This window comes from Electrophorus electricus, chromosome 5, assembly GCF_013358815.1.
Source record: "Electrophorus electricus isolate fEleEle1 chromosome 5, fEleEle1.pri, whole genome shotgun sequence".
NCBI classification, from domain to species: Eukaryota; Metazoa; Chordata; class Actinopteri; order Gymnotiformes; family Gymnotidae; genus Electrophorus; species Electrophorus electricus.
This window is the reverse complement of record NC_049539.1, coordinates 11,591,386-11,605,458: the sequence shown is the minus strand read 5'-3', so window position 1 is coordinate 11,605,458 and position 14,073 is coordinate 11,591,386. Positions and strand designations below refer to the sequence as shown.

Here is a 14,073-nt window from a genome sequence, read left to right as displayed (position 1 = left end):
ATCTTATATGTTTAATGACTTATAGAACTCAGAGAAAGCAGAAGGCAGCTGAAAGCAGAAGGCAGTCTGACCTCGACATGCCATGTGAATGACTCTAGTGTGATAGTAGGATCTGTGAAGCACTACAAGTTATTGTAATGTTATTGTAGACAGTTATTGTAGTGATTGTGTTAATGGGTGTGAACATGGGAGACCCCATCCTCCCATATTGCTGCTAACAGAACAGATAAACTGAATAATCTAACCAAATAGATCACTAAACTGCATTTTTAAAACGGTTAAAAATAAACCAGCTGATTTAAACATAAGCAATTGTTTATAAATATTTTGTTTATACTCAGAGGATGCCAGCGATGCTTCTTTGGAACATGACGGAAGACACAGTCGCCAACACTACACCCTCTGCCTCCCTCTCTTCATCTTCCTCATCCCTCTATCTTCCCTCATTCACCTCTCTCCCTTACTCTTCTTCACTCCCTCCTTCTCTCTCTTCATTTCTCTATCAAACTAACTGCTCTGTCTCTCAATCCCCTTCATCCCCCCCCTACAACTTCTATGCTGCGTTGTTGGTACTGCTGATTTTCTGTGTGGTCTTCGGCAACGTGCTCGTGTGTGTTGCTGTATCGAGGGAAAAGGCCCTTCAGACCACAACCAACTACCTCATCGTCTCACTGGCCGTGTCGGACCTCCTCCTGGCCACTCTGGTCATGCCCTGGGGTGTCTATCTGGAGGTCAGACATCTGAACATAGAGTAACAATGAATATTAACCTCAGTTCACTGTGTTTTATTAGTAATGCAGACTAAATTACAATAATATCATTTGATTAATGATAAATTTAAAAAATGAATCTTTGCTGTGAGCCACCGCTGCTTGTGGTTGGTGTGGACTGAGTGTGCTCTGTCCCTGGTAGGTTGTTGGTGAGTGGAGGTTTAGTCGCATCCACTGTGACATCCTCCTCACGATGGATGTAATGATGTGCACAGCCAGTATCCTCAACCTCTGTGCCATCAGCATTGACAGGTGACTCGTCTCCTCCTCTCCCTCATTCTTTCTCCCCTCTCTGCTTGCTGCTTACTGAGCATAGCGGTTTGTAAAATAAGAAAACTGTGTCTTGCTTCATTGAGGTGTTCTTTGAGAACATCACTTGTATATATTATCATGCTGTCGATACCTAATCTGTTCTGCTTCTCTCTCTCTGCCTTCAGTGGGTCTCTCATTGAATTCACCTTTGGATTAAACTCTGTCTAGGCAATTACTTGTCTGAGATTGAAAAGAGCCCAGCAACAGGGAGTTATAAATTATGAATACAGCCGTCCGTAAGAGGGGTACTGTGTGGAGCGTTCTGCTAGTGTACCCATGGATTAAAGCCCAAATCAGAAACCTTAAATGTTTCATACTCTGTACCCTGTAACATGGTAACTGTACCATGTTAAATTCATTTTGTAAGTTCACCAAATTGGTTTAAATGTCCTACATTAACAAGTGTATAACAAGTAGTACGAGAGCATGCATTGATGTGAACTTTAAATTAGCTTTTTTGACAGACCAAAATGCCTTAAACAACTATTTGTCCAGAAGTTTCATTCCTTCTAAGTGGAATAAGAACAATAGTGGAAATAAGAACCACTAAAGCCAAGAAATGCTAAACAAAAGATACTTATGTTGCTTGTGCTGTCAAGGTTCAATGTATCACAGAAAAATTAAGATATGTTTGATATAAAAGTTAGATAAAACAAAAAACAAACAAACAAAAAAACAAGGTGGTACATTACAAAAAAAATGGCAGGGGCACAAGGGGATATAAAAGACATTACAGGCAGGCTAATGTTGCGTTGTTAGGTTTTGCAACTGAGGCTGTTGCCTAGACTGTGACTGTGAACAATATCATCAGGAGTTGTTAAATGACCTTGATTTACTAACTGTAAATGAAGTCCATGGTCCTGTGCAGTATTATAATGTACTAGCAATTCAAGAATCAATCTGTACGAATCTGTTTAAACTGTTGAAAAGAACCTTTTAAGAACAAGTTTGTCAGATGAGTGTTTTTTGCACAAGGCCCCAAGTCACCGGGTTGAGCAAAATCAATTTTCAAACTGAGTTTTGTTTTATAGCTTTTTAAAAAGTAAATCCCAAGTAAACAAATTTATGACTCAAATCCGACTTAAGGTACAGTAACAGTACAGTAACAGTAAATTACAGTGAAAGTCACTTGTCTTGGACTATAGTCCCATCAAGTTTGTGCTTTAGTAATGCTTTATTCCTTTGGGCTGCAGGTACACAGCTGTTGCCATGCCGATGCTCTATAATACACGTTACAGCTCGAGGAGGAGGGTAGTCTTGATGATCACGGTGGTCTGGTTCCTCTCCTTTGCCATCTCCTGTCCCTTGCTCTTTGGTCTCAATAACACAGGTGAAGGTCACCTCATCCTCACCTATCTTATATTAAACACGTATGTTCAGTCTCAGCCCTATCAAGAGTACCACATAATTGCATATGTTTATGGGATTCATGACAAATGCAAACTTCTTCTGCAGACAGGTCCTACATCTTACAGCTGTAGCCATGAATTGTATGGAAAATTGTGAAATTCTGTTTTTTTTTATAACCAGATAGATATAGAGCAGATAAATATTCTGCTCTCATGCAGATGGATTTGTGATTGCTCCTCACCACTATAAAAGCTGATTATAGCACATTTGAATGTTTTGCATTTGAATGTTTTGTTTGCTTCTTTGTTGGGTGAGAGGAAGGCATCAGGAGCTAAAAATTGGAAAATGAAACTGAAAGTACCACAGATTGCTCTAATTATAAGATAATCTTGGCACAATAATGTCATGACAACCAAGAGGGACTCAGTTATATCAGGTTGGTACTGTGCAACCATTTTACCATCCAAACACCAGAAACCAAACTCCACACCCCACACCCACAAATGTTTGACTGATCACGCATCTCTAAAAAGCGGAACACTTCGTACCCTCTTGCACCACGTTTGGGAGCGTGGGGAGAAACGAGTGGACAATCGATGCCTCCCACCTCTGTAGAGGGGGATTATCTAATACAGCATTAGCTGAATCCTAATGAATGGCTCCTTCTCAGCTCAAGAGGCAAAGTGTACCCTGTGGATCAGAAGTCCTTAACTTTCAGCAATTCTCCCCTCCCCACAAATTAACAAGCTCCACTAGAACACAGAATAGCTCCTTAATGTGATGTTTGTGGTGAGACACTTGTGTTCACAGATCATGTTCTTAAGAGCCTGACTTGGTTCCTGCTTTCTGATTGCAATACTGGATAGGTGAAACAGCTGCTCAAGTTTTAAACATCTCTTAAGTGTATCATGGATTGTAACTTTTCTAATGTGTGTGTCCAAAGCTTGAAACATGTTTGAGCCCAACTTTATCTGTTTGTACCTTCTCTAATCCACCTCCTTAACTTAATTGTACAGTCTTAGACATTGGCAGTTCACTGTCTCTTTTGTGATTTTCTTTGCTGCACTGAGGTTATTTACCTTGCACTGATGTTCGGGGGTATTTTTCTTGTCATTTCTCTTTGACTGTTTCAGCGAGTCAGGAAGGAAAGGACTGTAGCTTTGCTGACCCGGCTTTTGTTGTCTACTCTTCCGTGGCCTCCTTCTATGTACCCTTCATCGTGACTCTGCTGGTGTATGCACAGATCTGCGTGGTGCTGCGCAAACGTGGCAGACGGACAGCTCCACCCCACAGACACGGCCTGCACTCGGAGCATGCCGACGCTCTCCGCCAGCACAAGGTGAGCTGCACAGACACAACACAGCAGAGTGTGCCTCACGCAATGACCAGTGGCCCCCACACACACAGTAACCCTCAGACAGCTAGTGGCCCCCAACACTGCTAGTAGCCCCTACCCCACACAGCTAGTGGCCTTCATGCTCCTCCCCCATACAGCCAGTGGTTTCCACCCTCCTATAGGAGCAAGAGTGAGGATCATCTCTCTATAGTCAGGCCCCTTGTTCTCTCACAGAGACATTATATGGCCCTTGCATTTCAGCACATGTCTATCCCTTTTTCCCCAGAATAAATGCACCCATCCCGAAGATGTGAAGCTCTGCAATCTAATAGTGAAGCCACCTGCAGTTGCGCCCCAACGTAAGAAAGTGGTGAGTCAGCATGTCATGTGCCCACTGCACTAGCCAGAACCCAACCCATTCACTGTATACCCCTCTCACTTACTGTCACCCACCTGCATTTTAGATATTTAATTTCTTATAGAAGCTCAGCTTTTTTCAATTTTGATGTCTCTCCCTCTTCCTTTTGTCTTCATCTTTTTCATTCATTCTCTCTGTCTCTGTCTATCTGTCTCCCACTCTCGCTCAGACACTGGTGAAGGAGGCAATGGTCCACCCTCTGGAGGTGGAGCCCGTGTGTTTTCAGCAGCAGCAGGCTGGCCGGGCCAGCCTGTCCGTCTCTGTGGCACCCGGCCCCGTTGACCCAAGCCCTGCTCGCTCCGCCCGGTCAGCCCTGGCACCCTGCCCAGCCGGATCGCAGGATGGCTCGCGTGTGCGTCCGGGATGGAGGGAGAGGGCTGGAGAGAGAGAGAAGGCTGGAGCAGTTACGGAGAGAGTGCGGGGCAGCCTGTCTCAGCAGAAGGAGAGGAAGGCAACGCAGATGCTAGCGATAGTGCTGGGTGAGGAAAGCGAGAGCGAGTAAGAAAGAAAAGAGAAAGGAGAGATTCTTCAAATGGAGCAAGAGGGGCTATCGGGGATAAATAGTTTTTAAATGGTGTTACGTTTAACAGCTAGGAACTAACTGGAATTAACATTTAGAGAATTGCAATAGAAGTACTAAATGTATAAATAATTGTATAGCTTAATATTTGACTTTGTATGTGCTTAGTGTCTCATAGTTCTCTGTGTGTGTGTCCACAGGCGTGTTCATTATCTGCTGGTTGCCCTTCTTCTTGACCCACGTGCTGAAGGCCCACTGCGGAAGCTGCTGCATTTCCCCCTCCCTGTACAGTGCAGTCACCTGGCTGGGGTACCTGAACAGCGCCGTAAACCCAGTCATCTATACCACATTCAACATTGAGTTCCGCAAAGCCTTTATCAAGATCCTGCACTGCTGAACTTGAGGAGGAGATGAAAGAGATAAAGTAGTTAGAGAGAGCCTGCAGAGACTCAGAAGAGACACTACAGAGAGACAGCGGAGAGGAGAATAAGGAGTTGAAATGTGGAAGTAAGAAGAGAGATGAGATGAAGACAGGTAGGGTATATCCGCAGTAAGATAGACAGTGGAGAGACTGAAGCCTAAACAAAGACAAGCAAATAGGAATAACAGTGATAAAAATTCATCTTTGGCAATGAACAACTCCTTTGGATAGATAAGGAAGAAGTCTTGGGAGAAAGCAGACACAAAAGGTAAACCTGACCTACGAACAGCAGCGTTCATAAATAAACAAATCATAATAGACAAAAACAGAGATGCAGCAACTCAGGAAATTAGCATCCTTCAAGGAAACTGCAAAGTGTCTGCATTATCCAGATGAGTCTAGACTGCTAAGCTTTACATGAATATTTTTCACAACACAGAAGTGTGTCGGAGATGACTCCCTGCTGTGAGAGCATGTGGGGTGCAGAACACATGGAAATCTACTCAAGACCAAGCAACTCTGAACTGCAGGACACTGAACTCTATCACTGCCTAGGACATGCTGGTGATATAAAAAAAAAAAACTTGCGCAGTATTTAGAACAGAATTAAGTCAGGCACCTGGGGTAATTACAGCAGGTTTGGGGATTTTTTTTTTTTTTTTTTTTTTTTTTTTTTTACATAAAGTAAATCTTGATACACCAATGTAAATAATACACCAATTAAACACAGTGAGGCTGTGTGTTCATTTTCCATTACATTTTCTTATTTTGGAAGAAAGATGTTGTCTTTGTGGAGGTTAAATACATGTGCGTCATGCTGCATGTTCCCATTCTGTCAAGTTTGGTGTGTGGTCAGTTACAATTACCACTGTAAGAGGCTCAGCAGGTCTCAGGCTGACGGCCAGAACCTAGCACTCTCTGATCCAGCAATGCGATACACCAACAAATATCTGAGTGTGGTGAGACAGGATTCACAGGCCAGGTGTCACACACCTACAAACACGCATGCGCACACAGAAACACACACACAGTTTTTATAGGTGATATAGGGCAGAAGCTCCATTTATTGTAGTTTTACAGTGAATCGCTGGAATTGAATCTCATAGGATCACTAATGTTGGTTCACCCTTTACATTTACAGCATTTAGCAGACGCTCTTATCCAGAGTGACTTACAAAAGTGCTTTGTCATTTACTTATAAAATACTTCCTAGCTAGTAGAGTAGGTTAGAGTCCAATATACCAATGAACTAGAATACTGTGAAATGTAGAAATACAGGGATTTGCTGATGCATAGAAGTACAAAATACATAAGCTCTATCTTAGACAATGATATGTGCAATAAACAATAAGTACTAGAGTTTGTTAGTCAACAATAAACAATACCCCACAATAATATTTAATACATTTCAAGTTAGAGTGGATCATGACATAGCAGGTGACTCTGTAACAGAGTATACATTATCCTCAACTGTGCATCTCTGACCCAATGCCACAATAATAAGCATGCATTTTTCATTAGGCTCTGCAACTGATGTACAGCTATCTGTTACAGCAGGACAGCTACATTCACTGCTACCCACACAGAAGGGGCCATAACCAGCCAGCCAGCCAACCAGAAGGACCTAAAGAGAGGAAATAAAGAACTGGAATTGGGAGGAAAAAGAAACTCAAGAATAGATGAGACAGACACTGCAGTTGAAAAGAGGAGTAGCATTGAAGAACGAATCCTCCTCACACTCGATGCTTATGGGAATTTGTTGACACTTTTCAATGGTCTTGTGCTTTATGCTTTGGTCCCAGCTGAAGTTTTTTTGGGAGCCGCAAGCAGAAGAGCCAGTAGCAAGCCCAGCCCTGTACAATGATGCTGCAGCAGGTAGGCTAGTGTGCAAGTGTGCAGAGTGAATGCCTTTTTATTGCTTTGCTCTTGAATAAAGACTAACATGTTCCCGCTTGTACTGTGCTCACAGCCTGGATGAATAAAAAGTGTCCATTTGCAAGAACACATTTATTTAAAAGCTTGGATCAAATGACCTGACTCTGACTATGAGTAATCCTATGGAACTATCACATCACTCAAAAATGAATAATTTAGCATTTGTTTTAGGACAGTCAATAAGTTGTACAATCATTATCCAATCTTAGAAATAGATTTCCTAAGCCTTCGCAGACATCGGGGTAATGTACCCCAAGAAAAAAAAATCCTGTGTTCTGATGGTGTAAATATAGTAAAAAGCTAACAATATTTTAACAGAAAAATTAAATACTGTTAAAAAAAAGTTGATTGAATCATGTGATAAAAGGAAAAGGAAATCCAAATATTACCTATAAATATTGGAGAAATTACAAGAAATTGAGACTTCTTGTAAATTTGAGATCTATATCTATATATCTATATATATATATATATATCTATATATATATATATATATATATATATATATATATATATATATATATATATCTATATATATATATATATATATATATATATATATATATAGCTTTAGATCTCAAATATATACATATACATACACACACATACATCAAGAGGAGCCGAGCACCAGCTGATGGTGGATAAAACAGTCACTTGAGACTGTAAGAACAGACAGGCTAAAACTGTGCACCACCTGTATTGATTACAAGAAAGTCTATGATTCAATGTCCCACACATAGATCCTCAAATTCTTTAGGCTGTACAAAATTGACAGGACTATCAACTCTAAGAATCTTCATCAAGTACTCAATGTCGCTGTGGAAGATGACCCTAGAGCCCAACTTCAAGCCAACATCACAAGTTACCATCAAGGGCGGGATATACCAAGGATATGCCCCATCCCCCGCTGCTATTTTGCATTGGCCTGAACCCCATTGGTGAGATCGTCACCAAGAATGGCTATGGATATCAGCTACAGAATGAAGCAACCATCAGACACCTCCTCTACATGGATGACATCAATCTGTATGGCAGAAGTGAATAAGACATCAACTTACTAATCCATCTCACATCAACGACATCAGAATGTCATTCAGACCAGATAAGTGCAGTTGTATGCCTACAAGGAGAGGAAAGGTAGCTAGATCAGAGGGGATCACACAAGAAGATATTATAACGCATGTTGAGGGAATCCCACAGGCAAATGGGTAACATGAAGAGGCCACAAGGAAAGCAAGTGCAGCCAAATGCCTACAAAGAATGAGGCAAGTCCTGAGAAGTCAGCTGAATGGAAGAAACAAGATCCAAACTATTAACACCTATGCTCTGATACCCCGCTGGCCAAAAAAAAAGGTCACCACTTGGATTTAACTAAGCAAATAGATAAGCAAAAATAACTAAATTGGATAATTACTGCATGGTTGAATATGTTTCAGCTGGCAACAAGTTATTTAACCCTAACTGATGCAGTGAGTAGCTTCTCATTTGTTAAACGATACATCCTGTGGTCATGGAAAAGATGCTAATCTGTTTCAGAAGCGTCAAATTATTGGCATGCATCAAGCAGAGAAAATATCTAAGCGGATTGCTGAAACTACTAAAATTTGGTTAAGAACTGTCCAACACATTATTAAAAAGTGGAAGGACAGTGGGAAAACATCATCCTCCAGGAAGGAATGTGGTCGGAAACAAATCTTGAATGATCGTGATCGGCAAGCACTTAAATGTGTGGTGGAATGAAATCATAGAAAAACAACAGTAGAACTCAGGGATATGTTTAATATTGAAAGTAAGAGCATTTCCACATGCACAATGCGAAGGGAACTCAAGGGATTGGGACTAAACAGCTGTGTAGCCTTAAGAATACCACTCGTCAGTGAGGCTAACTGGCAAAAACGGCTTCAATTTACTAGGGAGCATAAAGATTGGACTCTGGAGCAATGGAAGAAGGTCATGTGGTCTTATGAGTCCAGAGTTACCCTGTTCCAGAGTGATGGGTGCATCAGGGTAAGATGAGAGGCGGCTGAAGTGATGCGCCCATCATACCTAGTGCCTACTGTACAAGCCTGTGGGGGCAGTGCCATGATCTGGAATTGCTGCAGTTAGTCAGGTCTGGGTTCAGCAACGTTATGTGTCCAAAGAATGAGGTCAGCTGACTACCTCAATATACTGAACGACCAGGTTATTCCATCAATGGATTTTTTCTTCCCTGATGGCACAGGCATATTCCAAGATGACAATGCCAGGATTCATCAGACTCAAATTGTGAAAGAGTGGTTCAGGGAGCATAATTTTCACACATGGATTGGCCACCACAGAGTCCAGACCTGAATCCCGTTGAGAATCTTTGGGATGTGCTGGATAAGACTTTGCGCAGTGTTCAAAATCTCCCAATATCAATTCAAGATCTCGGGGAAAAATGAATACAACATTAATGCAACTCTGGACAGAAATAAATGTTGTGCCATTGCAGAAGCTTGTGGAAATGATGCCACAGCGAATGCGTGCTGTAATCAAAGTTAAAGGCGGTCCAACGAAATATTAGTGTGTGACCTTTTTTTTGGCCAGGCTCATATAATATTATATATATATATATAAAATGAATGAGAGTGAGAGAGATTCAAAATTGTAGTAAAGTACACAGTTTCCAGAGAAACTGTTTCAAACAAAAGGTCCTTCATCGGCTGTGCAAAGTAAAGCATGCCGACACTGGACTTTGTAGCAGTGGAAACGTGTTCTATGGATGAATCATGCTTCTTTATCAGGCAGTCTGATGGAGAGTCTGAGTTTGGCAGAAATCTTAATTCTTCAGCACACCAAAATATTTTGGACAATTATATGCTTGCAACTTTGTGGGAACAGTTTGGGGAAGACCCTTTCTGTTCCAGCATCACTGTGCCCCAGTGCACAAATCAAGAGCCATAAAGGCATGGTTGGGTGAGGAAGAGTGGTGTAGAAGAACTTTACTGGCCTGCACAGAGCCCTGACCTCAAATCCACCAAAGACCTTTGGGATGAACTAGAACCGAGAATGCAAGCCAGGCCTTCTCATCCATCATTAGTGTCTGACCTTACAAATGCTCTTCTGGATGAATGGGCAAAAGAAATCTTGTAGAAAGCCTTGTATGTGTGTAAACAGAGGAAACTAATGTTCCCCTTTGTCATTCTCTTTTTTCCAGGTTGGGGTGCCATCTGCCTGTCCACCTCAACAATCTCACACCTCACCATTTCCACCCACATCCATATTTTCGCACACTTCTCCGCCTCTATACACAGCCCCAGCTCCACCCACAAGTCTAGTTCCATACTCAGCCTCACCCCCACCCACAGCCCCATCTCTACTGATGGCACCTTCAGAAGTTTTGATGATTTTATCTCCCTCTGCTCCAGCACTCTCGAATCCCCCTGCTGTAGGTCAGCTTCCCAATCTGTTTAGTCTCCATGACTCAGAAGCAGAGTTTACACCTCCTTCATACCTTGCCCCCACATGCTACCTCAGCCCTCCAGCCTCCTCCACCTGTTCCCAGGTTCCAGGGGTGTCCCAGCTCACCCCAGAAAATCTGCCAGCAATTCTGCCCAGCTTGTCCAACATATCTTCCCCTCCTCAGCAGAATGAGAGTGACTCTAACCCTGGACATGGCTCACAGGGCCAATTAAGTGAGTTGTCTGCAGGGGATCCAGTAGGGGGCACTGCTCTCTCTAAGAGTGCTACTGATGAGCTGTCATGTAAAAGAACAAGCTGCTGTTTTCTTTTCAGCATTAGGAGCTGAGCATTTGAGTGTATATTTACAAATTATTCCCATTTTTTGCACAAAGGTGTGACTAGAAAGCAGTCTGCACGCTGTTACCACTTGCCGTTAGTTGCAGCTCTTCTTACCATCCTCATCATCTGTGCTCTCATCATTGCCATCACAGGCAAGCCACCCGTCCTCTCCTTCACACAACTGCTTTAGTGGATAAATAAAATGTTATATATTAAGGACATTGACATATAAGGAACACATACATATATATATATATATATATATATTAGGCTACTTTCCAATAAGAATGCAACATATTCAATTGTAAATGTCTAATTTAATCCTATGAAACAGCCTGAAGAAATAATGCCTCACCTTTTTCTCCTTATTAGTGAAGTTTCAGTTTTCTTCATCCAAACTGCAAGACGCCAGTGCCCCTTGTGAGAACAAATGGAACTACAGTGTCACATCTGTTCCTTCATCAGAAACGCTCCCTGTTAATCAAGCCACAAATATTTTACTAGGTACCGCCGATTCAATGTGGTGTTCAGGAGACACCCCACTAAGTTATCAAATTATCTGCTCTGATTTGTCCCACAGTTGAAAAACCTAATCAAAATAAGATTAGGCTCAACACAGAACACAGCTGTGTAGTTTGTAGTCTTAAACAAATACAGTATACACAAAGTCAAACCAACATCAGACATTAATCAAATGAACCAGAATTGCATTAGGTGTCTTCCTCCACTTCAAGCCCCTCTGTGTTTGTCTTTCTCACAGACTGCATGATGCCTGAGCGAGATGACGGTGATAGGAGGCGAATAGTTGGAGGTTTCCTGGCCATGGAGGACCAATGGGGCTGGCAGGCCAGTCTACAGTGGAGAGGGCAGCATGTGTGTGGGGGGGGCCATCATAACACCCCGCTGGATCATCACAGCTGCACACTGCTTTGTAGGGTAAGCAGAGAGAGAGAGACAAGGTGTAAATGTTTGCGTACTGATGTGTGTTTTTACTTTACCCACCATTCTTGTGTCTCTCCTGTCAATATGGCAGGTTTAACATGATGATCGAGTCTGACTGGAAGGCTGTGATTGATACACTCATTGCATCAGATGTGACACATGGCAAACGCTATGACACACTCCAGATATACCCCCACCCACAGTTCTCCATGGACACCAATGACTACGATCTGGGTCTGCTTCTCACTCAGACAAAGATGAGCATGGAAGGTGGCTATGGGAGTTTCAACACGTCACTTTTTGTAGTCTGTTGTACTAAACACAATTTGAAGGAATTATTTACCTAAAATATTAACACTGGCAGAAATAACAGGTGGTTGTTTTTCAGCCTCCCAGAATAAAATATATTGTATTTACAGATGGTGTGAGACCTGTGTGTTTACCAAGCACTCATCATTCCTTCCCTACTGGTTCCTCTTGTTGGGTGACTGGCTGGGGCTACACCCAGGAGGATGGTAAAACACTTCAAATCACACTTCAAATAGAAGACATTTACTGGCATCTTTATAAGGCTTTTTATGCAAGACATTTATTTAACTTTTGCGATTCCCCACTGTAGTAGACAGCAGCCTTCCATAAATCACAGCAGACCAGAATTCACTTGCTCTGATAGGAATAATTTGCTGCAGTTACACATGATCCCAACACATGACACCCAAGTCATTGTGTTATACTTCAGAACAAGCTACAGCGACTCTGCTCTCTGTTCTTTCACTAAAACTATAGCTAAATAACTGCACCACTGCATACTCTATAGGCTTCTTATGGCATTGCAGCTCTATATCCCCTATTAGCTCATCTGTGACACATTGGACATCCCTGTTGCAGGATCTGTGTCACCCCACCTGAGGCAGGCACAGGTGCAGGTCATTGATCAGGCCTTGTGCTCCAGCCTGTCTGTGTATGGCTCTTACATCACTCCCAGAATGCTTTGTGCTGGGCTCATGGAGGGAGGTGTAGATGCTTGCCAGGTATTGCCAACAATAAGAGGCTTCTACCTTCCCCCTGGTGCACTTGCACCAGTTCGCACAGCATGTGTTTTCTGCCCTGCAGGGTGACAGTGGGGGTCCCTTGGTATGTCAGACGGGGGGTGGAATGTGGAGGCTTGCTGGTGTTGTAAGCTGGGGTGAGGGCTGTGGCAGACCCAGCAAACCAGGCGTGTACACCCGAGTGACTGAGCTTCTGCAGTGGCTAAGGCAACACTTAGAGGTACAATTTCTTCCTCTCATACCACTCTGGCCACATTTATGTCTTTTAGATTACATTCTGCTGAGATATTTCACCTTCTTGCTGTTACAGGATGAAGATGCAGAAGTCACTGACAGTAACAAATGAGGAAATTAAGTATTTTCAGCCATTTTGTTTGAGGAGTGTTATATGAATGTTTGCTGTAAAAGTTAAATTTCATGTTTTACTCTTAATAAAACAATGACATGAGTTTCAATCTTCAAGCCATTCGCTTTATCTGGTGATTGCAACTACGTGTAGGCAATCACGTAGCTGGACTGGGGGATGGGAAAGATTTTAGTGTTCTAATAAAACCACTCCCAAATTAGTGCATTTCTTACATGCTCTGCAACCAGCATTTTCAGATAACCCACTGCTGCCTGCAGAATAGCAGGATAATGTATGCCCAGTCTAAATATCTGGTCTTTTCCAGACTTGCTGATCCATGTGCATTCCCAGGAAAGTTCACAGGCAGTAGCCCTGTTTTCAAAGACCATTCTTGTATACTTGACATTCTTGTATACTTCACATTTAGTCATGGAGTGTGAAATTACAGAAACAATGACAAATGACAAACACAGAAAAAAACATAAAAACAGACCACACAAGAGAGCATGCACAAGTATCCAAACATGCCAAGGCACATAGTCCCAGATGGTCAAAATAGTATTAAACAGAATTTTTATAGCTTCAGCATTTCTGGTGTCTCATAACAGAAGAAACTTAGATACACTCTTAAAAAACAGTAAAGAAAGGCTGTAAGTTACTAAAATACATTTATTATGGTAAAATTTGGCAACTAGACAGGATAAAAAGCATGTATTTTATCTGCCTTTTAAACAGCTAAAACACCAAAGAACACTTTTAAAAGACAAAATAAACGTTGCTGTATATATGAATTTGGATATAACAAAGCACATCAGACAGAAATTTGATTGCATGGGAATAAGACCAGAACTATTCCATAAAATGTACAGAAATTTTCACAATAAAAGCAGGTAAGATCCAAATTCTTAACAA

At 42.0% G+C, this 14,073-nt stretch overlaps 2 protein-coding genes across 2 annotated transcripts; both read left to right on the top strand.

The window, feature by feature from the left end:
* Nucleotides 1–512: 512 nt before the first annotated feature.
* drd2l (dopamine receptor D2 like) lies at nt 513–5,145 on the top strand (the record flags this gene model as incomplete). The annotated part of the gene is made up of 7 exons (XM_027005310.2): nt 513–731; nt 913–1,022; nt 2,276–2,412; nt 3,566–3,771; nt 4,055–4,138; nt 4,356–4,665; nt 4,907–5,145. Coding segments are annotated over 7 exons (1,263 nt in total), but the record flags the coding sequence as incomplete, so codon positions are not given.
* A 6,252-nt stretch (nt 5,146–11,397) lies between these two features.
* Nucleotides 11,398–13,161, top strand: LOC118241443 (transmembrane protease serine 11E-like). Its single transcript, XM_035526451.1, is given in 6 exon segments — nt 11,398–11,703; nt 11,705–11,760; nt 11,858–12,036; nt 12,655–12,797; nt 12,880–13,035; nt 13,126–13,161. Coding segments are annotated over 6 exon segments (684 nt in total). The 5' UTR covers nt 11,398–11,589.
* Nucleotides 13,162–14,073: the final 912 nt, after the last annotated feature.